The sequence below is a fragment of the Lotus japonicus genome, chromosome 1 (genome assembly GCF_012489685.1).
Source record: "Lotus japonicus ecotype B-129 chromosome 1, LjGifu_v1.2".
NCBI lineage: Eukaryota > Viridiplantae > Streptophyta > Magnoliopsida > Fabales > Fabaceae > Lotus > Lotus japonicus.
The window spans coordinates 106,490,053-106,514,246 of NC_080041.1; the positions used below are offsets into that span (position 1 = coordinate 106,490,053).

The following is a 24,194-nucleotide window of genomic DNA, read 5'->3' on the forward strand; positions in this document are numbered from 1 at the left end:
TATTTGCTTCTTGGTTAGGTACTGTCATGGGATAGGTCTGTTAGATTTCAATGCTACTTGTGGTATCATTGACATGTAATGATGCTGTAGTTTTGGTGGGTTTGGGTGGGTATCTTGGTTTGTTTTTACTTTGTTTTTTTGTTTGTTCTGTGGGTTGGAGTTCCCCTTGTACTCCCTTTAATGCAATTTTTGGCTTATCAAAAAAAAACTATGTTGCCCAAACTTTGAAAATAGTAATTATAAGGGATTTTATGGGGCTGAATGATCACAAACTTTCCTACACATAACCATTCCGATTATAAAATCCTGTATAGATCATCTACATAGAAATTCCTCAATACATGTTACAATTTTCGCAAGAAAGGGGTGGATCATAAAGAGAAAAATAAGCACTAAAATCACATATTTACATCACAAGATAGCAACTTGGACGCCTCTAAAAGTAGACATCCCATGATGCTTCTATCAAAGGATTTCTTTGGACCTATGATTATATATTAAGGTACAAAACTGACTTCTTTCTTTCCCCATCAAAGGTCCTCTAAGCCAAGTAAAAAATAGCAAAGCATAGAGGCAGCCTTCACAGACGTAGGAAAAAAAAAGCTGAAGAAGGCCAGGTTGGAATCTAACTCCTGTACAAAAGGAACAATCTGATGAAGTTCTGCACACATTTTCCTTTGAATATAATGCACACCAGCCAGCAACTGCATGTAGACAAAATGATCACGTCAATAAATGTCATGTAAAGCTACAAAATTTCCGATGCAGCAAAAAAAAAAAAAAAATTCCTACCATGTAAGACAATAAAATAGCTCCAAAATGTAAGAAGAGACAATAACTCTAAAATGTAATAGCAGAGCTCTATTAAATATTGAAAGGCCTCGCATATCACAGTTTAGCCGGTCTATTGATGTAAAATAAGGCCTGCCCTAATCAAATCAACTCAAGACCGGGTTTTCAAGCTAAAGCATGTGCTCTAAATTATAACTATTGGTGAATAGGCTTGCAAGGGTTTGACATCCTCTCATATGTCAAGTGAAACATTGCATCTATTTCTCCGTACACAATATTCAAAGGGTCCCGCCTATTATATAGGTATAAAGAAAGACTTCGACATAAAATTTCAACATGAGGAAAAATGAGAAAGTTTCCATGAGAGGATTGATCCGCTTGCAAGCATGGTAGTCAAAATCGCGATTTAAATCGCTAAATCCTAAGATTTTGCGATTTGCAACCCCCGGGGGATTTAAATCGGTTGCTAAATCTCTTTCTTGTTAAATTGCCCCCAAATTGCTAAATCGGGCCAAAATCGAGATTAAGGGAGATTTTGCGATTTAGCCATATCCGAAATTTAACCAGTTTTGACCCGTTTGTGCGCGAACCTTGTGAGGAAAACCCTAGTTTTTACGGGTTTGAGACACAAAGCATCTCTTACAACATTACATGTCACGCACGTCTCAACTCCTCCAGAACCAGAGGCGACTTCGACCAAGGGCTCGGGGCTCCACAGCAATGACGAAGGCCACCGGTGATGATGGCGGCGGCTGCGACGACTCTTCTTCCTCTCATGTTCGCTGTTTGAAGCTCCCTTATTCTATGTTTCAATGTGGCACATTTCCTAAACTAAGTTGGATGTTTAAATTTTATGCTTTGAAGAGAACTTGATGTTTAAGTTTTATGGTGTTTCGATTAGTACTTTATGAGACATTTAATGAATTATGAGTTGTTTTATGATACTTTATGTCTTATTTATGACATTTCTAAGAAATTTGGTTATTTATGCTATTTTATATGCATATAAGAATTTATATGCGTGTATATATATATATATATATATAGCAAAATCTGCTAAATCTTACGATTTAGTTACAATTTAGTGATTTACGATTTACAACCCCCCTCCTCGATTTAGGTCGTAATCCCGATTTTAACTACACTATTAAGCTTGCAAGAGCTCCTTTGGAGTACAAATGGCTACCCAGTGCTCACCAAAGCAAGAGAAAGAGGGAGTGGGGGGAGGGTGCACACCTGAAGGTAGGCCTAGATCAGCAACATTCAGTAGCTTGATCCAAATCAGGGACATTCAAAATTATTTCTAAACAGAACTCTGGCTTCTCTCATTTGTTGAAAATACAAGCAGGAGATGAAGGCATCATGGCAGAAATTACATGCTTCTCCCAATGAGAATATCACTGAAAATATCAACATGAATAGAGGGCATGCAGTATGTTTTCTAGTTCTGCTAATCACTTCTCACATAATCAGTCAATGTCACGAGCTCATCCAATTCCACTGCTCTCTTTGGCCACAAATATACTTTCCTCTGCGCGTTTAAAGTCAATCACAATTTTGTTTCTGGAGGGAAACATGTCTTGGATATATGTATTTCAACCTAAGTTGATTGAGCGATGGAAGTCTTTTCTTAGAAATCATAGTGACTGTACCTCAACCTGACACAGATCTCCTACTCCAAACAATGAAACCCCCAGAAAGTCAAGCCAATGAAGATCACAAGTCAATCCCAAGATCACTAGCCAGTTGAAGTATGCCACGCATTTGAAGGTATGGATTTTCTAACAGTTTTTCATTGTTACTCTGCATTGCAAATACAAAGCTTAATCATTTAAGTGACAATTTAATATTAAATCACAAAAAAATACTAGAATATTGAGAAAATTTCAAAGAAAACAAACATCTAGAGAAGTAAATTACTTTTATCTAAAGAAGACAATGAAATTAACCTTATAAAGTCCCTTGATTTTTTTTCTTTTTTCTTCTTTATTTTGGGGAGGAGATTAGTCAACTAGAACTCCATAGAGACATCAACAATGATATGTAGTTCTCCCGAAGTCATAATTAATTTGTGACAACTCGAAAATTCACCGTTAGAAATATAATATAAAACCATTCATGTGGCCCTTACCCAATAGCTTAAGTTTTTGGGATAATTGGTTACTTTGACATGGACATGGTAGGTGGGCTTTTGCATTATCCACGCTTCAAGCCCAAGTGGGCTCTTGCGTGGGGGGGCGTGTTAGAAATATAATAGAAAACCATTCATGTGGCCCTTGCCCAATAGCTTAAGCTTTTGGGATAATTGGTTGCTCAACACACTCATTGTACCATATCTATATTGGGTCACTTAGATCTGTTATTGTGTCACACCAGGTGTCGGGTCTTGCAAACTTCACACTCCAAATGTCCATTCTTGGGCATGAGAGGTGTGTGTGTGTGTGTGAGTGTTTGTGTGTGTGAGTTGATCTCATAGATTGGGTTACGGTTTGGGGTGGAGTAAGGCCTAGCCCAAATTCTCAAGACTACGGAAGCCAATTGTTACCACTTTTGTGCTTCATCAGTGTGATGAAATTGAAATTATATAAAAGACAACTTAAATATGAATCTCATTTATGCACAAGATTAAATGTTAATCACCACTTTACTAATAGAAGAACGAGAGCTTCACGCAAATCATCAAAAAACAATGGTACCTGTTGAGCTTTAACAACAAGATTCTGAAGCATGTGTTGATATTTCTCTGGCTTCTCCGTCATCATTCGCTGCAGCAATGGACAATTATTAAAAAAGATGGAATTTAAGGTCCTATCAATTTCTAAAACCAAGTCAATAAAAATCCATACCTTCAGAAGAAACGCAGAAGAATAATAGGCCACTCTTGAATCTGTGTCATCCAAAAGTTCCCTGCCAGATGCAAGAAGACCCATGCTTATAAAGGTCACAAAATAAGAAGACCAACTAGTTCACACACAGGATAGAAGTTTTGAATCACCTAAAAAATTGTTCCTGGCCAACTTCCTGGAAAGCAATAGGATCTGCTGAGCATTTACCAATAAGAAGCAGGAGAAGTACGGCCCGAATATCCGATGTAGCACCAGGAAGGTTTCCTCTACCTTTACTTCCAACCGCGACACCTAATGCGATATCATCTGCTGCTGCTCCTGCCAATTGAATTAGTGGCCAATATAGTAAGGCAGCAGGAACACGTGCAATCAATTGCATTGGGACAATGGCTCGTCCTTGGAGAAGAGCTGTCATTGATGCACTCTCATGATCAAGATGGTAGTTATTAGGGTAGCCAGATTTTTTATTAGCTTCTTCCTTCTTGTGTTCATCCCAGTAAAAGCTATCTTGTTCAACATGATTATCACTGTCATAATTTTTGCTTACACTAGTCTGATTTAAATTTCTGCTATGTTGCAGATCATCTCCATAGGGCACAGTTGTAGAAGAAGGAACTCTTAGGCACAATTGAGAGAACAGTATGTCACACATCTGTTTAGAAACAGAGAAAGCGTTGAGCAGAAAAGATAATGAATAATATGCCAAATAATACATAAACAGAGGCCCCAAATGTGAAACCAAATAGAACAGACTCCAAACACCGCTCCAACAATTTATATAAACAAACTGTATTTAAATTTTTTTTTGGGAAGAAATTAATCGGTGACAATATTAACAAATCTTTCAGTTACTGAAATATACATGTGATTGAAGATTTTGTAGAAAGTAATTTAATTTACTACAAATATATAAAATGCTTCTTCACCTGACATAAATCCATTTTATCACATACCATATAAACACCATGCCCTATCAGCAATGCTCCTAACAGTTCAATTCCTCATACAAAATCCTATTGGAAAATTATGGTATTTTTCTCTTTCCTCACAAGACAAAAGAACACATAGATTTACTTCCAATTTATATTTTTTTTCACAATTAGTGTTGTTTGGCATTCTTTTATAAGTATTAATTGTAATGATATGGGAATATATAGCAAAAAGACATTTTGAGTTCAGAAACAATTACTTTCAGAATATTGATGCGGTCTGTTTCATTTATCTGAAACACCAAAGACAAACCACTGCTCATAATGTCAATCACTGCATTGGCTTTCTCAAGATGCCAATCTTTCTTCTCATGATCCAGATCCCTGCTGTTTGATATCAGCATTTCTTGCTCATCTAACAAAAATTTGCATCTCATAAGTAGTCTTTCAAGAACAAACAAAAATCCCCATCTAATTCTGTTGTATTTTGACTTTAAAAGGCCGCACATAAGTAAGATGGACAAAGGAACATCTGATGTATCCAAAGAATCTTGAGTTCCAGCTTGAGCAATTTTCTGGTGGAAGTATCTGATATTCGACCAAATATCTCCTACTCTTTCCCTACTGATTTCAGCAATAAGCAGATCCCCTAACCAGATATACCCATTTTGACGGTAAGAAATTATTTCCGAATGAATAAGGGAATGTAAAGTAGCCCATGAGTGCTTTGCCTGCAAACCGATGTCATTTCTAAGAGCCACACCTTCCATATTTTCCAGAAACTTATGAGATTTGGTTATCTGAATCATATGAGAGAACTCTTTGTCCAAATGAGTGAAAGAACTTATGACAGTGTCAAATTTCTCTGTCAGAATTTCCAATAGCTGCAATGATTGAAAAGAAACAGGGAAGATACAAATGAATATATACAGTTTAAAGAAGACACAATTTAAGACAAATACATGAGAAAATATATTTCAAATTGAAAGTGACAAAAACTTCCAAATCTTTCAATAAATGGGTAAAATGAATGGAAAATAGACCTATATTTAAACTCAACAAGTAAAATATTCATCCTTAATTAAATAAATTAATAGAAATCATTGTGGTGAAGGCAGAGCAGCTTAATTACAGCAATTAATAGCCTTTGACCCAATCTTTAGTCATGCATCTGCAAGACTGCAACCAATTGATATTGCAAAGGAGGAAAATAGGCCCTGATAGTATCTTGAATGGCAAAGAAAATCATTTTTTTAATTCAGCTTAACAAAAAACCCCTCAATTAAGAAAATGTAGCCCTCATACTATTAAGCTGACTGACAAATAAAAATGTAAGTACCGTATTCAGTCGTTCACTGTTGGGATATCTGGAGAGGGCAGACGCAATTGATCTTCTCAAAATCTCCCCAATGCCTTCTACCCCAAGTTTGATAGAAATATAAAATGCTTCAGGTGCATTTGTTTGAGCAAGCAGAGCAGCAAGAGGTTGGATTTCATCATCACTATATTCGTTGTCTCCTCTAGCTATACATGTTTCATTTATTTGATGCAGAATGTAATCAAAAAGCACTGAATACAGGTTTTTCCTCTCTTCTCTTGAGTTTGCCAGGGAGTACTGCATCCAACATAGAAAAAAGAGGGGGGCAATCAAACAATTTTAAACTAACAGTGTAAGCAGGAGAGCAGGACACTAGTTGAAGACTTTATCTACAATATATATTAGAGTATACTACTCGTGTTAAGTAAAGCTACTGATTGTAGCTGAGTTAGTGTGTTAGTTATGCTTGCTTAGCTGTCAAGCTTAGCTGGCATAACAGAATTAAGAGTTAGTTGTTAGAGTTTGTTAGAATTGTTAGCTTGTTCATCAAGCTTTATATTCTTCTATAAGTACTGAACTATGGTCTATTGTATCATAACCTTTGAAATGAATGAGAATTAGATTTACAGAGTTCTGAGTTTTCAACATGGTATCAAGAGCAGGTCACGATCCTTGAGATCTCTCTCGATTTTCTTTTCTTCTTCTTCTTCTTCGTCATGGCTGACGAAATTCCAGAGATTCCGATCCCGATTCCAGTTCCAGTGGCTCAACCGCAGTTGAGTTCATCCACGCTTGTTCACAAGCTTACGTTGAAGCTTGATGATACAAATTTTCTTTCATGGAAGCAGCATGTGGAAGGGATCGTTCGCACTCACAGGTTGCAGAGTTTCCTTTCTCATCCTGAGATTCCACCACGATTTCTCACTGAAGAAGATCGTGTGAATGCAGTGGAGAATCCTGCATATCAAGTCTGGGAGCAGCAAGATTCTGCTCTGTTTACGTGGTTACTTTCTTCGCTTTCACCATCAGTGCTTCCTACTGTGGTGAATTGCTCTCAGTCCTGGCAAGTCTGGGAAGCAGTGCTCGAATTCTTCCACGCACACGCTCTCGCGCAGTCCACACAACTGAGATCTGAGATTCGATCCATCTCCAAGGGATCGAAGTCGTGTTCTGAGTATCTCAAGCGTATTAAGTCGATTGTTAATGCGCTAATCACGATTGGAGATCCAATCTCCTATCGTGAACACTTGGAAGCAGTGTTTGATGGCTTGCCTGAGGAATACAGTCATCTTCAAACGATTGTGTACAATCGTGAATCACCGAGTTCGATTTCGCAGGTTGAAGCGATGATTATCGCACATGAAGCGCGTCTCGATCGCGCTCGTACTCGCCAGATCTCGACAAATCCTCCGTCGGCGCTCCTTACTCAGGCTCCACCGCCACCAGCGACTCAACCTCCGCTGTCGACACCGTCGCCGGTGGCCTCTGAAGCAAATTATGCTTCTGGATCTGTCGATTCTTCCTATAAGGATCGTTCTTATGATGATCGCAGTGATGATCGCACTGGATCCTATGAATCGCGTGGACGTGGTGGCTACACTAGCAACAATGGTGGAAACAACTCTCGTGGTGGCTACAATGGCCGTGGAGGAGGTAGAGGTAATAATCGCAGCGTTCAGTGTCAGATTTGTAAGAAGTATGGACATGATGCTACTGTTTGTTACTATCGTGGTTCTTCATCTTCATCCACTCCTTCTTCTGGCATTTCTGGAATGAACTCAGGCTATGGAATGCAATTTCCTAATTTTCCTATGATGCCTATGCCTCAGTTTGGCTTCTCACCTTACTGTGGATCTCCTCAGTTTGGTTTTCCCACTCAGTTTGGTCAGCAACAACAGTTTGGTCATGGACATTCATTCTCTGGTTTTCCTTTTGGTCCTCAACAGTTTGGATTTAGTTCCTTTGCTGGTACTCCATGGAGTAATTTTCCTTCTCAGTTCAACAATGGAGGACAGAGGCCTGGAAATTCCATTGCAAGGCCTCCACAAGCTATGCTTACTGGCACATCACAGGCTGGAGGATCTGCTTCAGCAAACCTGAGCACTTGGTTCCCTGATTCTGGTGCTACTCACCATGTGACAAATGACTCCTCAGTCATCTCAGATAGTGTCTCCCTCACTGGTAATGACCACATCTTCATGGGGAATGGACAAGGTTTGCCAATCCTCTCTATAGGATCTGCTTCTTTTCCTTCTCCTTATCATAATACAACCACACTCACTCTTAAAAATCTGCTTCTAGTTCCCAATATCACCAAGAATTTGGTTAGTGTAAGTAAGTTTGCAAGGGACAATCATGTTTATTTTGAATTTCACCCTTCTTTCTGTGTTGTTAAATGTCAGGTCACATCTAGAGTTCTTCTTCAAGGTCATGTTGGACCAGATGGCTTGTATGTCTTTGAAGGCATGCATACTCCTTCCCTTTCCAAGACATCTCCTATTCCAGCTTCTGCTTCTTTGTCTCCAGTGGCTGTTTCAGACTCAGTTTCTGCTTTGTCAGCTGCATTATCTAGCTCTACTACACCTAGTCTTAGTCCTAAGTCTATAGTTTCATCTTCTGCTATTGTAAGCCCAACCTCTTATGGTTTGTGGCATTCTAGATTAGGTCATCCTCATCATGAGGCTTTGCATTTAGCTTTAACCTCTTGTAATATTCAAGTTCCTCATAAAACAAAGTTCAATGTTTGTTCAGCTTGTTGTCTTTCTAAGTCTCATCGCTTGCCATCTCATTCTTCTACTACTGTTTACTCCTCTCCTCTAGAGCTAATTTTTGCTGATTTATGGGGGCCCTCCTCTATTGAGTCTTCTTGTGGTTTTTCTTATTTTCTTACTTGTGTGGATGCCTTTTCTCGTTTCACATGGATCTTTCCTATGAGAAAGAAATCTGATACTTGTTCCACATTTCTACAGTTTCAAGCTATGGTAGAATTGAAATTTAGCAAGAAACTTAAGTCTATTCAAACTGACAATGGCACAGAGTTTAAACCCCTTACTTCCTATTTTACAAAGTCAGGGATTGTTCATAGGTTGACATGTCCCTATACACATCACCAAAATGGTAGTGTGGAGAGGAAACATCGCCATATTGTTGAAACTGGCCTTTCCTTGCTAGCACATGCTCATTTGCCATATCAATTTTGGGATCAAGCTTTTCTTGCAGCTGTGTTTCTCATTAACAGATTGCCTACCTCTGTTTTAGGCAATGCAAGTCCTTACCTTAAGCTTTTTAATACACAACCTGATTACAAGCTACTTAGAGTTTTTGGCTGTGCTTGTTACCCACATTTGAGGCCTTAAACACAATCCAAGTTGTCTCTGAGGTCTAAGCTTTGTGTGTTCATGGGCTATTCATCACAACATCAAGGTTATAAGTGTATGGACAATGAAGGCAAAATTTATATCTCAAGGGATGTGGTTTTTGATGAATTCAACTTTCCCTATCCACACATGTTCACTTCCTCAGAGGTTCCTCACCCAGATCAAGGGCTTTCTTCTATTATTTCTCTGGTACCAGCTTCTGTTCATGGTCCACCTCAAGCTGTTAATGCTCCTCCACTTTCACCTCCCTCTTCAGGGGACACTCATCCCAGTGGTTTTTCAGTTCAGCAGCAGCCTAGTCACTCACCTAGTCATGGATCATCTTCTGGATCAGCACAGCCAGGTCATAATAATTCTGCAACTTCTTCTTCTACTGGTGCAATTGCTCAGCCCATTGGGAATGTTCATCCCATGCAAACAAGGGCAAAATCTGGTATTGTCATGCCCAGATTATTTCCCACACTTCTCCTAACCCAAGCAGAACCTACAAACTCTACTCAAGCATTAAAGGATCCTAAGTGGAAGGCTGCTATGCAAGCTGAATATGATGCCTTGATGGCCAATGGAACCTGGACTTTGGTTCCACTCCCTAAGGATCGAAAGCCTATTGGCTGCAAATGGGTATTTAGGGTTAAAGAGAATGCTGATGGGACAATTAATAGATACAAAGCAAGGTTGGTGGCCAAAGGATATCACCAAGTGAAAGGGTTTGACTACTCAGAAACTTTTTCTCCAGTGGTAAAGCCAATTACTATTCGCATAATCCTCAGCTTGGCTATCACTAAGAAGTGGCACATTCATCAACTTGATGTGAATAATGCTTTTCTTAATGGGGCACTTCAAGAGGAGGTCTACATGACACAACCCTCTGGTTTTCTTTGTAAAGACAAGTCTTTTGTGTGCAGACTGCACAAGGCTCTCTATGGCCTCAAACAAGCCCCAAGAGCTTGGTTTGAAAGGTTAAGGGCAGCTCTAGTTAAGTATGGTTTCACTCCTAGCAAATGTGATCCTTCCTTGTTCACTTTCTACACCAAAGGTTGTGTTATCTACATTCTTGTTTATGTAGATGACATTATTATTACTGGGAATTCACTGCCATTAGTTCAACAAGTGGTGAAGAATCTTGATTCAGAATTTTCTTTGAAGCAGTTGGGGCAGCTAGACTATTTCCTAGGTGTTCAAGTTCATCATTTGAAGGACAGATCCTTACTTCTTACACAAACAAAATACATCAATGATTTGCTTGAGAGAGCAGAAATGGGGGAGGCCAAAGGCATATCTACTCCCATGATTGGAGGTGCTAAGTTGAGCAAATATGGCTCAGATTATTTTGCAGATCCAACATTGTACAGGTCTATTGTTGGTGCTCTGCAGTATGCTACTTTGACAAGACCAGAGATTAGCTTTGCAGTGAATAAGGTTTGCCAATTCCTCAGCCAGCCCTTGGAGGATCATTGGAAGGCTGTCAAAAGAATACTTAGGTATCTTAAAGGCACCATACATCATGGTCTTCACCTTAGGCCTTGTTCCTTACACACTTCTGTCCCTCTTGTGGCCTTTTGTGATGCTGACTGGGGATCTGACCCTGATGACAGACGATCAACCTCGGGCACTTGTGTCTTTTTTGGTCCAAATTTGGTCTCTTGGAGCTCCAAGAAACAGACCTTGGTTGCTAGATCTAGCACAGAGGCAGAATATCGCAGCCTGGCCAATACATCAGCAGAATTACTTTGGGTTCAGTCATTATTGCAAGAGCTTCAGGTTCCCTTTTCTCCACCTCGAGTATTTTGTGATAATATGGGTGCAGTTGCTCTCACTCATAATCCTGTTCTTCATACTCGCACCAAACATATGGAGCTTGATATCTTCTTTGTGAGGGAAAAGGTTCTTGACAAGACTCTTTTTGTTCATCACATTCCTTCTGAAGACCAGATTGCTGACATATTCACCAAAGCTTTTTCCCCTACTAGGTTTGAGTATCTTCGTTCCAAACTCAAGGTGCTTGAGCGGGTTCCTTCTCCCCCACCTTGAGTTTGCAGGGGTGTATTAGAGTATACTACTCGTGTTAAGTAAAGCTACTGATTGTAGCTGAGTTAGTGTGTTAGTTATGCTTGCTTAGCTGTCAAGCTTAGCTGGCATAACAGAATTAAGAGTTAGTTGTTAGAGTTTGTTAGAATTGTTAGCTTGTTCATCAAGCTTTATATTCTTCTATAAGTACTGAACTATGGTCTATTGTATCATAACCTTTGAAATGAATGAGAATTAGATTTACAGAGTTCTGAGTTTTCAACAATATATACTATTGGGGGGGGGGGAGCTGGAATGTCATCCGTTAGAAAATATGGAAAATCTCTATTGGACACATCAAACATTCACAATGTTCACAAGAAATTCAAGGTTAGCTTTAAGAATCTTATATATCCAGTCCTATATAGTCATCAGCCAAAAGTCAAAAAAGCTTCAGACAATGAGTGAATTTCAGAAATTAACATCTGTTCCAAATCCTAGCCAAATCATTTATCTTGAAGTTTTGGCGCAGGATGAAGTGATGGACCTGTTTTCCCAGAGCCAGTAGTTTTGTAGTATGGTGTAAAGGTCTTGCTCTGAATTTTTTTTATCAGCAGGTCCATATGTTCTATGCTACATGAATTTCTTTACTTTTTAATTTGACCTCTTAGTTAAAGATTTTTACGTGCAAAGCCACCATTTAACCAAACAAATAAAGCAGACATACATATAGGCCTCATTATTTGTGATAGTGAGTCGTATGATTTCTTTATTAAGTATTGTCTAATAAGGAAAAGCAAAAATGTTTTTTGTACTCAAAATCAGACATCTTCAGCAACAATTTTCAGAGCGATGATTATCTAGCATCGCTACATTTCAGAATCACATCTTTGCCATTAGAATTTATATCACCAACCTATTCCCTGTTAAGGCTATATTTGAAAAGTCACAATCTTCAACTCTAGCTGTTACTGAACATTTGAAGTATAAACCCTCAATGCTCTTTAACAATCAGTGTTCATTATTAAAGGGACAGCAGTATTATAGTAATAGTAGACTTAGACTCTATGAGAAGTATATCAAGATTAAGGTTACCAGATATGCATACCTCGAGAAAAATAAATTGAACTCCTCCAATCAGATCAAGTTGATCCACGAGAAACTTTGGTTTTCTAGGTGCAGGCTCAGTAACTTCATCAGGAACTTCATACAACATGTTGATTAACATGGAAACAAGCTTACAATGAACTAATTCTGCCCAAGAATTCTCCCTGCTGATTCTTATAAGTGCCTTCAGAACCTAGGGGAAATAAAGTACATTAACAATCAATTATAAAGCAGTGAATGAATGGAAGGCTACATAAAAAGACAAAGAAAAAAAAAACAGGCAGGATTCACAAACTCTAGTTTAATAAGAATGTTGGAAAGAGTGTTGTAGAGTGTGTTTACTACCATTCTTCTACCTTAAATAGGAGGACAGGTAGAATGGAGTAGGATGGAGAGTTGTAAGAATTGAGAAAACAGCTTTACTGTGCTTTGTTTTAAAAAATATAACAAAGACTCTATTTCTTCTCTCCTTCCATTCTTTTTTCCCTTGGTTAGTTTAGGTAGTCAAACAAAACTTATTATAATTCTTTAGTTATTAATTATTATATTCAAAAAATTATCCCCATCCCCATGCTTTCCTATGCTTGAACGAAAGTGTTAGAAAAGTATTAGCTTCTAACAGTAACTGAAAAGAAAACTACCGCATCACTTATCAGTGATCATCCTTTTCCCTGTCCGTAAAAAAAATCATCCTCTTCCCTGACTCCTCAGTCCAATCCCCCAAACAAGTGAAGAAAAAACTTACCCAGCTGAATGCAGTTCGAAACAAAATTGAGACTTCCATGAAATACTGATTTAGTGTAATATAGGAAAAGGGGATAACTTTTCTCACCCTTATGTCAAGACCTAGTAAACGATTTCTCCAGATCTTCCCTCTATCGCAGACAAAATAAAGCAAACAGCTGAGTGCAGATGCCCAGACAGATTCATCCTTTTCTTCAGTCTGTAAAAAGCAAATTATCAGCATGTAACTTTAAGTCATGGGAGAACAACATAACTAAACCATTACCAGAGAAGAGTAGAGAGATAGACAGTATTATTGTCTTAAGAATCTTCAGAAGAAGTAGATGATGAAAACTTTTTTCTTTATCCATCTAAGCAGAGTTCATCTTAAAATTTTGAATAAGTACAAGATATGAGATAGAAAATAATATAAACCCAGCAAACAAATCATTACTATCTGAAAAAAAAACAGATAAATTGGAAAAAAGTAAGCTTTAAGTGTTAGTAAGTATCACAGGATATTTCAATGGTTTCTTCCACTGTCTTATCAGTTTAACAAAGCATAAACATCCCTCCATTGACTACTATTACTCACAATTTTATCCCATATTTAATTTAAAAGGATTTAACTTCAATTTTATACTTCTCAATTAAAAACAAAAAAACATAACTGCATTACACTGCAAGCAATATATATTTCAAAATTCAAAACAAGACATTGATAAGAAAATCTTCAGATGGCGGTTGCTTTGGTTTTATATAACTAGGAAGATACTCTTTAGATAGAATGTATTATATTATCATATTGAAATTCAGAAGCAGAATTTATTTCTCCAAAACCAGACAGACAAACCATCCATATTCAACAATTATCTGGTTGATAAGTCTTACTTCTAGCTACCCCAAATACTTTCATAAAACAGCACCTGATTAAGCCATCATTTTTTACATACTCCCGAGCACGTGCTACTACCACCCTACAAATCCATTTAGCATAGCTATCTCGCTCTTAAAACATAAAATAAATCCGCAAAATTTCCTGATCTCAATGCTAAAAAAATTGCAGTCTTGTGGTGCATCCTTCATTTCCATCCATTATCATTCAAAACAGTAAAAACATGTCTCTCATTTTAGTTCTCAAATGGCAACCCATCTACATCATATCATGAGTAACAGAAAATTTATTGTGAAATGCCAAAAGTAAAATATTAACATAAGTCAATCAGATGATACCGGCCAAGTAAAATTATGAAACACAAGCAATAACCTTGTTCAACAATTTCTTTTCCTGCCAAACAATACCTGAACAAGAAGAAGTAGTATCTCATGCAGAATATTTAAAATCCAAGACTCAAAATTCTTAATAGCAGAGACGGTGTCTGATTTGTTCTGAGAATTTTCTTTTATGCTTTCCTGTACCATAACTTGAGCTTGAGTGGTGCTGTCATAATACGATTCTTGAGAATATTCTTCTTCAATAGTGGAAGCACCATCATCAATCATCGGTTCCAGAAGATGAGCATGAACCCCAAGGTTTAGAATCAAATCAAAAGCACGAATCCTGCAACCTGTTTTAGAAGAACTGAGTATCTCCTGAAAGGTGCATTTGAAATATAAATTAGTAAAAATAAAACAAAACAGATAGTCATAACAGGAAAAATGTACTTAATTGGTGCATCACCTCAAGCATAGAAAGAATGAGAGGAGCAGCTGTCCGAGAATCTAAAACATACCTACAGAACAAAAAATTTATGACCACCATACATAATCAATTCATATAACAGCACAACACCATAGAAGTTTGAAATAATCAGAAATGTTCAATCAAGCAGATAGGCAGAAAATTAATCTGTGATTGAGAGATTCACACTCAGCATGATATCCCTGACCCCCTGACATTGAAAAGCTCAGTGTTTGAAGTTTTAAAAAACCTTGTAACTAAATATCAGCAATGCTTTCAGATAAAAGCATATGGACCTAAATTATCTGGTGACCCAAACTATAATCAATAGACATTAGCCAAAGTAAGTCCACAAGTTATTCACCCAGTACCACACACACACATGTATATATCTATGAATCAATGTACCCATGCATGCAACATAGTGTGCTCAATGTGAGGGTTTGGATGTACTGGTGTTCAGGTATGAAAGTTAAATGGCTACTCTATGTAATCAGCAAAGAACATAGTTAAATTTTATCTGCTTTGCCCATGAATCTATAGTTAAATTCCACTTCTATTTTTCTTCTCCCATTTGATGTTCAAAGTCAAACACCTCATTACAACAGCTTCTAAGCATGGGCTTCCCCAAATTGGTGACAAATGGCGAATACTTCTGGCTGACTCTTGCAATATGTATTTATATGGGAAAGGGATGTCAACTTCAAAAAAAAAATTATTTACTAATTTGAAATTTTAACTCAGCTTTTCTGTCAAGGTAAGCAATGATCCCAAGTCCCAACCATTTTCTTTGAAAATTAGTTTAGCTCATCCTATTTCCTGCACTGTCCTCTTTCCTTTAATTTGAAAATTAGTTAAGCTCGTCCTATTTTAAAAGCTTTGAGATCAGTAAACTATAAAAAATATTTAGAATTTTAATCATAGAGACGAGGAATATATGGTGTAACAGATGATAACCAAGAAAGGAGAAAAACAGAGAAAACATTAATTGAAACATACATGTCAATAACTAGTTTAATGAGCACACTAACAGCCACATCTGTTGATGGTTTTCTACTGTTATTGCTTAGACTACTTGTCACTGTCATGACATTGTTGTTCGGCGAAGAAGCCTCTGAGCAAACTGCAGCAATAACTTCATGTACTTCAGCAGGGTTCAGCCGTAGAGGTTGTTGCTCACTAATCAGCACAAGAGAACATTTTGTGAGGTGTAAAATGACAAATAAATAAATTATTAACAACTCGAGTATGACTAAAAAAAATTGTAATTCTTTTCTGACAACACAACAGTATGCATAAAGTTAAAAGGACTATAAAAATTTGAAAGCATCAACAAAAGCTGCAAAAATAGCAGAAGATATCAAACAAATATTTTGAGGTATTTATCTCAGGAGTTACTTTAAGGAAACTTAGAAGCTTATAAAGACCCAAAATTCCTAATAATAAACCAAAATCGCCTACATGATTAGCTACAAACGCTTTTTGACAAGCATTTGCCGCGATAGGACGTGTAAGGATCATGAACTTTCAAAGAAAATGCCCACCACTATATCATTCTTATTGGAGTTTGCTCAAATTGAATGATGCAAAAAATTCTGAATCCAAATTGGAAAGTAATGATAGCAATTTAACTTCTACGATGCAAGAGCCATGTCAAAACCTAGGTCAATATGGTACTTATTTTATGATGCAGTAATACATTATACGTGTGCAAATATTTGGTACCAAATTCCTGTGAAGAATCTTAAGTGACCATGATCTATACCTGTAATGACGATACTGGAAAAGCTGTCGAGCTCGGGGACGGAATGTAGTCACAGGAAAATCCTCCCTGCAAAAATGGCAATGTTCAGAGAGCATGTCAAAGTAGCAAAAAATGACCCGGACTTTTTAGCTCACCAAAGAATATAAAATATTCATCCGGGAGGGGGGGGGGGAGAAGAGAGAGAGAGAGAGAGAGAGAGTCATCCAACTCTAGAGGAATAATTGAAATATTAATCAAAATAATTGCCCATATAAGAAGCATGGTAATTCATGAAACATTTCAGTCTTTTTAAAAACAAGTGGTTAACAAAGTCTGTCAAGCAGATATAGAAAATACTGCATAAACAAAACTTATTATTTTCTTAAAACCAGAAGGAATTTAGTTCAAAGAAGAGTACAAAAAGAAAACCTGAATTTATAAAATTAATACAACAAAACCCCCAAACCAGTCAATCAATTAACAATAAATTTTCCATTCATGAACGGAAAACCCAAGAATCTCCAGAAAAAATAGAAAGGATCAATTTTCCCCACATATGCCAATCCAATGGAAATGTATAAATATCATTCTTAAGCTAAGATTTATTTTCACCGAAACTGACTGGATGAGTGGATGTACACAAAGTAGCATTTGTCTTTTGAGGCTACACTAAATTTCTAAGAGACTAAGTACATTATTTCAAATCTAAAGTATTTAAATTTCACAATAGCTCCGTAAACTCTTAAGAAGGTGAAAAAATCAACTTCCATACAATATTTGGCTGAATAATAAGCTGTGTGATTTATCATGGCTAAAATGATTAAGAAAAAGTATTTTGGATGAAAGAAATCCATGTAAGTATATGATAAAAGAAAATACCAAATCTGATGAGAGCTTGCTTTTGTGCGTTTAGATGCTGTTATTGCTCTGAGGTGGGGACGAGCAGATGCAGAATTAGTAATTGGTGTTACAGGAGAAGATTGTAACAACTGATCCAGGTAAGGCATATCATCAGTTCCAAAAAATTTCCATGGTTGCCCCTTCATCTTGGATTCCATGTCTCCGACAAGTAAAGCTGCGGCACCTACTTCTAAGAAATTATGTGCTGTCATGAATTGGGAATGCACAGCACGATCACTGTAATAAAACATGTTAAATAATAAAACCAACTTCTGAAGCACTATAAGATGAGAGAAAAACAACAGGAAAAGCAGACACATTGAACAAAAACAACAATCAATATGCGCTAAATCAAAAAGATGCAAAAGAAACATAGAAATAGCTTGAAGAAATGACTTTTACTGCAGATCAAGAAAAACATGGTTCACAAGTTAAAATGGTTCATCTGCAAATTAGTTTTAGCACATAAAGAGCATATTGATTTTAAAAGTTTAAGCATTTTGACTTAGAAGTTTACAATTTTAAGGGAATTGATATTTAACATTATATTGATTTTTTTGACTGTTTTTACGTGTTATACATATACACTTATAATATTAATTTTTTTTGTGAACACTTTTTTATGAAACTGATCAAAGTGCATTAAGAAGAAACATTAGGCGTAATCATCAATATGCGTTTGTTAATTTCTAAATTCTAAGACATAAGTTACAGTAGCTACTTCTAAGACACCTAAACCAACATCAAGCATAATATGACTGTTTAGATTATTAGCTCCTTTTGGGACAACTTTTTTGTTCCTGGCTTTAATAGAGAGCTTTAAAAAAACAAAAATTGACCCAAAGTAAGCTGTTACCAAACACGGCTAAAGATTGTTTACCTTTCAGTCCCAATTGATGGTGATTGTGGTTCCTCAAGCCAGCGCCATTTCAGAACATCCTGGGCAATGAATCTTAGTTCGTCTTTTTCATCAACCTTTTCTATTTTCGACATCTTTGACACAGATGGAGCAATTGAATCCTTCTCTAACGACTCTGGAACACCAGCAAGAGTTGGTGCTTCTGGAACATTTGAAGGACTTAGTTGGGTGTTGAAGGATTTACTCAGCAAAGATGACAATGTTGGCAGTGATTGCCCGGACGAAGAAGGCGGTCCAGCAAATGAAGCTAATTGAAAAAGCCGTTTGGGAGTGTGTTGAGCCACTAGTGAACGCACATAACTCAGAGACTTCACAAGTGCCTCGGAAGCAACACTAGATACAGGTAAAGGAGATGTATTTGTGGATGAGGCTGATGCACCAGATTGACGATTCAATGATCGGGACCATGGTTGATTTGGGTGAATAAAACACTCAGCAATTATGGTTGAACAAAAACGATCTATTTGAAGTAACGTCTCTTCACTCGGTTTGTATCTGTATTAGTTAACAAGCTGTGAACACTTAATGGCCAAATAGTAACTAAAACAAGATGGTTTCTCATCCAATATGCAGTCATATAAGGAAAGATATCAGTTACATGTTCCAGTTCTTCAATGAGTAAAAATAAAATGCATTCAATTAATCAATAAAAGAATATTAAGCCAAAGACAAATTAGCACCATTGCAGTTTATTTGACTTTATTGACACTAAACATGCATCATTATTCTTCAAGATTGGCAAGGCACAATAATATCTTCCAACAAGTTAGTACTCTAGAGAGTAGAAGCTCAAGGCCAGTAGAAAGTATCAACCAAGTAAAACACGCGAAAAGAAGATATACCAATGCCTTTTTGACATGGATGAGAAAATACCTACCAATACTCTATTCTTTTTGGCATTAACTATTAAGTCAAAGATTTTGAAGGAAAATGATTGTAAAATAAATCAACTTTTGTATTGAAATATGTCAACATATTAGTACCATGCAGCTCTATAAATGAGGCTGGAAAAGAGATAGATGATGTATAAAAGGTACAAAGCTGTGAAACTAATGAATATCCACTTATTAAAGTAAGTGTAACATACCTTAGGAGATACCGCTTCAATAGTGCCACACACCTTGTGACTACTGCAGGACTGGTGAAAATAGTATGAATATTAAACACGGTTTAAATGTGAAATGTTTTACATAAGTAATAAAGGGAAAGAAACAATAGTTGAGGTTCCTAACCGCCAACACGCACTAAGCAGTGGCCTAAATAGCTCAGCTGAGCTGAATTTGTTACAATACTGATTATAACCATCCAACTAACTCTCTCCATTTATGGCCTTATAAGGAAGGGATACACTGGTCCTATTAACAGAAGTTACTTCTTCCACTATGGAAGACATTAACTGATTCGTGACAAAAAGGAATTAGATCTGGGAAGAGTTGAAGGAAATTCTAGTTCAGACCCAGAACAGAATGAAGCTACAAGCAGATTGAAGAAGGGAGGTTATTTATCAAGTTTGTGATTTTATTTACCTCAAGAACCAACCCTACAAACTTCTGTTACTAGCAAAAAGAGTCAATGAAAAGATTAGTCCCTGGTTTTATGGCCCATATGTAAGTGCCAGACTGAAAAATAATGTGAGAGCCTAAAGATCCTACAGACTTCAGTTACTAACAAAAAGAGCTAATGAAAACCTTAATCCCAGGTTTTACAGCCCATACGTAAGTGAAATACCTGGAAAATAAGTATGAGAGATGGCACACAAGCTGAAAATTTTCATGTTTCCTTGCTGAAAAGGTCAGTTTCTGACTGTGCAATAATTCAGCCCATACCTAGCATGCTTTCTAAGAATGAGAACCCCGGGTTCAACCAGCTGAGGTCTCTTAAACCTCAAGACCAACCTAGGGAAGACTATTGGAGTCCTAAGTCGAAGGAAGTGCCTCCCGGGCTTCAATGATTCCTGGGAATCCTTCACAGCCATTCCAGAGCACTTTACCTTGAGTACAACATGGAACTGAAATAGCTTGGGTAGACTAGTTATTTTAGCAAACCAACAATAAAACAGGTGTATTATATAAAGAAAAAGAGGAGGAGAACATAATTAGAGTTTCAAAATGGACGCTATGCGAGCACTGAAAGCGAGGAAAGGGGATATAACTGCCTGCACAGCACGTATGGCAGAGAGCACCAATGCATACAGGAAGGCTCAGTAATAGTTAGTTAGAGGAGAGGATAAGAGAGAGTAGGAAAAGAGGAGGCAAGCCAGGGCTGAATTGAGGGAAATTGGAGGAAGAAACCAAGGCTTCTGAAAAGCCTTGGATCATCAGCAATGTATTTGCATTTTTCAGTCTACCTTCTCTGTGCTTTTCTGTTGCGGGTACTGATATCAGTAACAAAGGTGATAATACACACAATACATATCATTTTATAGTTGTTAGATGGTACTCGTCTATCAGTGTCTTGAAACAAAAATTGGACAAGAAGTCTCACAAATCCAACACCACAAATGTGAATGAATAAATGCATTAGCTAATTAGCTTCTTATCCACGAGAAGAAGAATAAAATTCTTAGCTATTAGTGCACTACAGCATCCATATTATAAGGACGCGCACCACATGTTACATGGAACAAAGTTAGCTCAGTTTGTGCATGATATTGTCTAAAGTAGGCTGCAAAATAATATTAAAGCAGTGGCTTTATGAAATCTAGATCGCACCACCAACTACACTATATCAACAATTAAAAGTGACAATTACCTGCGCTCCCTCTCAGCAAGAGTATGTTCCAGAATTGCACTATAAGCCATGTCTTTAGTTGCAGGGCCTTTCAGATAGTCCTACAAAATATAGAAAGCATACATAGAACTGAAAAAGTTCAAACTTCTGCCACTATATGTCAAATATAAATGGCACCATAATTTGCAACCAAATGAGATTCTGGTCATGGTATAACATGGCGAATAAGAAGGACACATGGCATTAAAATCTAGCTCCATAATAAGATACAAAAATTACGCTGCAGATAGTAAGGAATCCCAATAAGATGAAGCTAGTGGTTGCGTATTTAGCCCACGTGTACAAATAACTTACAGCTGACAAAAAAACATTTGTCGGATTCGATAATCTTAGCAATCTCTGTACAGATAGTACAATAAATGCGAGGAAATAAGCAAAGCTATATTTGCTTTACACATTACGCAATGGGGATTGAACTTTCCCCTACACGTGTGGTAGCTAGTGATCACGTTACAATAAATGCGATGAAATAAGCAAAGCTATAGTTGCTTTACACGTTACGCAATGGGGATTAAAATTTCCCCTACACGTGTGGTAGCTAGTGATTACGTATTCAGCAATAAATTATGGCTTTATGACAAGATACAGAAATTGTGTTGCAGATAGTAAGGAATCCCGATAAGATGAAGCTAGTGCTTGCATGTTCAGCCCACGTGTACAAACAACTAACTACTGACAACAAAAATATTCTTCGGATTCGATAATGATAGTAATCTCAGTGCAAATAGTACAATAAATGCGAGGAAATAAATAAAGCTATATTTGCGTTACAAATTATGGGATAAAGATAAAACTTTTCCCTACACGTGTTGATACAATGCCAGCATCATGAATTTAAAACAAAGGCAAGAATGCCCGTTTACCCGGATAACGCTTTAAAAACTTCTTACACGTGTATGCCTCATTCCATTTAAAATTGTTAACTTATACTATAAGCAACAAACTGAAGAAACCACATCCGGAATCCCTCACAGACTAAATCAAAGAAGAAAAATAAGGATCGAAGCAGAATCTAATTAAGTTTCCGACAGGAAGTTGCTATGATGCGTTATCCAAGCATTCATAGAACACTAATTTTACACTCCCGCCATCCTCTTCTAAGTGCCGAAAATGACACACAGACAGATTACAAATTACAACTAACTCTGCTGTTTATGTTTAAGCCATCGTTCCCATCCTATATCTCTCTCAATTGTTATCACTCTATAATTCTCTACTGAATTTTTGAATTGACAGAACTGCCCCATCCCCATTTTCTCAGAAGCTAAGCTTACTCAATGATCCTCATTTTCTAGGTTTCCTAGCCATAGGGATTGGGGAGTGAAAAGGAATAACCCTTTACTCTTCTAATTCTAACAAACAAGCAAGGTCACATTATGGTGATGAAACAAACAAAATAGACTCAATTATTCATGTAACCATGCGAATTCCAAAAAAAATTCACTAAAACTAGGAAATGTAGAAAGCGAAATGCGGAGAGGGAAGGGAGGAATTACAGACCCGAAGAGTTCTGGAAGGTTCGGTGGCGGAGGTGAGGGGGGAGGAGAGGCAGTCGGCGACGGCGCGACGAAGGGGCTCCGGAAGCTTCCTGATGGAGGAGGATCTGAGCCTGGAGATGCCGGTGGTTAACTGTGAAGTAGAGCTGGAAATCGAATCCATTTGGGGTCGGGTCTTGTTTGGTTGGTAGAATCTGGAAATTGAATTCTTCTTCTACTGCTTCTTCTGCTTCTGCTTCTGCTTCTGCTTCTACATTTGAATTGATCAATCCAAGAGAGAGAGAGAGATTGAAGAAGAGAAAGTGAGAAAGAGAGAGTGGTTTGTATGAGAGTGTGTTTGTTTGTGTTTAAGAATGAATGCGTTTTTGTTTTTGTTTTTGTTTTTGTTTGTTTTGGTTTGAGATTTGAGGAAGAAAGAGAAAAGGGAAATTGAAATTCGCGAGTGTTGTGTTAGCTGTCTGTCTGTACGTAACACTACGCCGTAGAAGTTTTTTTTTTTTCTTTTTTTTATATGTGAAAGTGAAACACAAAACACAGTTTGTGTTGTGTGACTGTGACTGAGCTGGCATGCGCTATATAAACACTCTATTCAATTCACATATACTATAAGTATATCCTAGTAAAATTTATCATTCTCTTGTTTGAATACGACCAATTTCAATGTCAATTAAGGTCATACATATTAAAACTCAAGGTTATGTCCATTCAAACACCACTGATTTCGCATTGAGAAATTGCAAGTTTAAACTCTCATTACTCTCTTTATAGTGAGGTAATGTTTTCCACTTGTTACACTTGGAGATAACTCACCTAAAAATGGATGACGCAGTGGCGGAACATCATTGGGACAGGGGAGGGCCACTGCCCCCCAATGTTTTAAAAACTAATTGAACTACCGGTATGGGGCTTGAGAAGTAAGGGGAAGCACATAAGAAGTTGGGTCTCTAAAGCAACTCTAGCTAAGTATCCACTAGGAGCTATCGAATGGTTCATTATATTGGTCTCAACTGTCAAATATCTTACTTGGAGCTTTATTTCTTGGTCACCGGTTGGCATGGATAAGTTGAAAATGTTAATTGCCCTTCTCTGCTGCTTTGTTGTGTAATGTGATTTTCTTCTGTTGGGTGTAAATGTGGGATCATTATGGTGCTGGGTTTTCATGGCAGTGTTTAATCTTCAAGCAACTCACTGTCTTTATGTATCTGATTATTTTCTTTTTCTTCTTTTCCTTCTTTGTGTATTAGGTCTTGTACTTCTAATTCAATAACATTTAACTAATTAAAAAAAAGGAAGCACATCAGCACATGGCTCTCTAACATTTAGGACTTTATTTGGTAAAACTTTGATCGTGTTTCAACTCAGTTTTCGTTCATCTCTTCCTTGATTTTATTATTTTCTTTTCCCACAAAATTTTCACCCCATTAACTATGCCAATTAATCTGTGATTCTGTTTGATAGTTGCAACATACATTCATCCATACATAAAGAAGGGGCTTTTTTCAAGATATGTATAGTTTTTGTTTCAACTTTCAATGGTGTTGGTATATTATATATGATGGAATTAG

At 37.2% G+C, this 24,194-nt stretch overlaps 1 protein-coding gene across 3 annotated transcripts; it reads right to left on the bottom strand.

Moving 5' to 3' along the window:
• Positions 1–273: 273 nt before the first annotated feature.
• LOC130728830 (uncharacterized) lies at positions 274–23,050 on the bottom strand. 3 transcript variants are annotated; one of them, XM_057580412.1, is made up of 19 exons: positions 22,634–23,050; positions 21,095–21,174; positions 19,431–19,481; positions 18,305–18,838; positions 17,404–17,661; positions 16,546–16,611; positions 15,780–15,959; positions 14,781–14,832; positions 14,402–14,692; positions 13,209–13,319; positions 12,378–12,569; positions 5,907–6,182; positions 4,828–5,451; positions 3,788–4,290; positions 3,639–3,699; positions 3,489–3,557; positions 2,445–2,595; positions 2,029–2,323; positions 274–704 (listed from the first exon to the last, which is right to left on the bottom strand). In XM_057580412.1, exons 1-17 carry the CDS (start codon positions 22,790–22,792, stop codon positions 2,509–2,511), a joined length of 3,594 nt encoding a protein of 1,197 aa, XP_057436395.1. In that variant the 5' UTR covers positions 22,793–23,050; the 3' UTR covers positions 274–704; positions 2,029–2,323; positions 2,445–2,508. The 3 variants fall into 3 exon arrangements, with proteins under 3 accessions (XP_057436395.1, XP_057436396.1, XP_057436394.1); XM_057580413.1 differs by lacking the exon at positions 2,029–2,323; XM_057580411.1 differs by having other exon boundaries at positions 2,029–2,595.
• Between the last annotated feature and the right edge of the window lie 1,144 nt (positions 23,051–24,194).

Coding starts and splice junctions, on each gene's coding strand:
- LOC130728830 (XM_057580413.1), bottom strand. CDS start 22,792: ATGGATTCGATTTCCAGCTCTACTTCACAGTTAACCACCGGCATCTCC. Junction 15,960..16,545: donor TTCCAGTATCGTCATTACAG/GTATAGATCATG, acceptor TGTGCTGATTAG/TGAGCAACAACCTCTACGGC. Junction 12,570..13,208: donor TACTAGGTCTTGACATAAGG/GTGAGAAAAGTT, acceptor TATTTCCCCTAG/GTTCTGAAGGCACTTATAAG.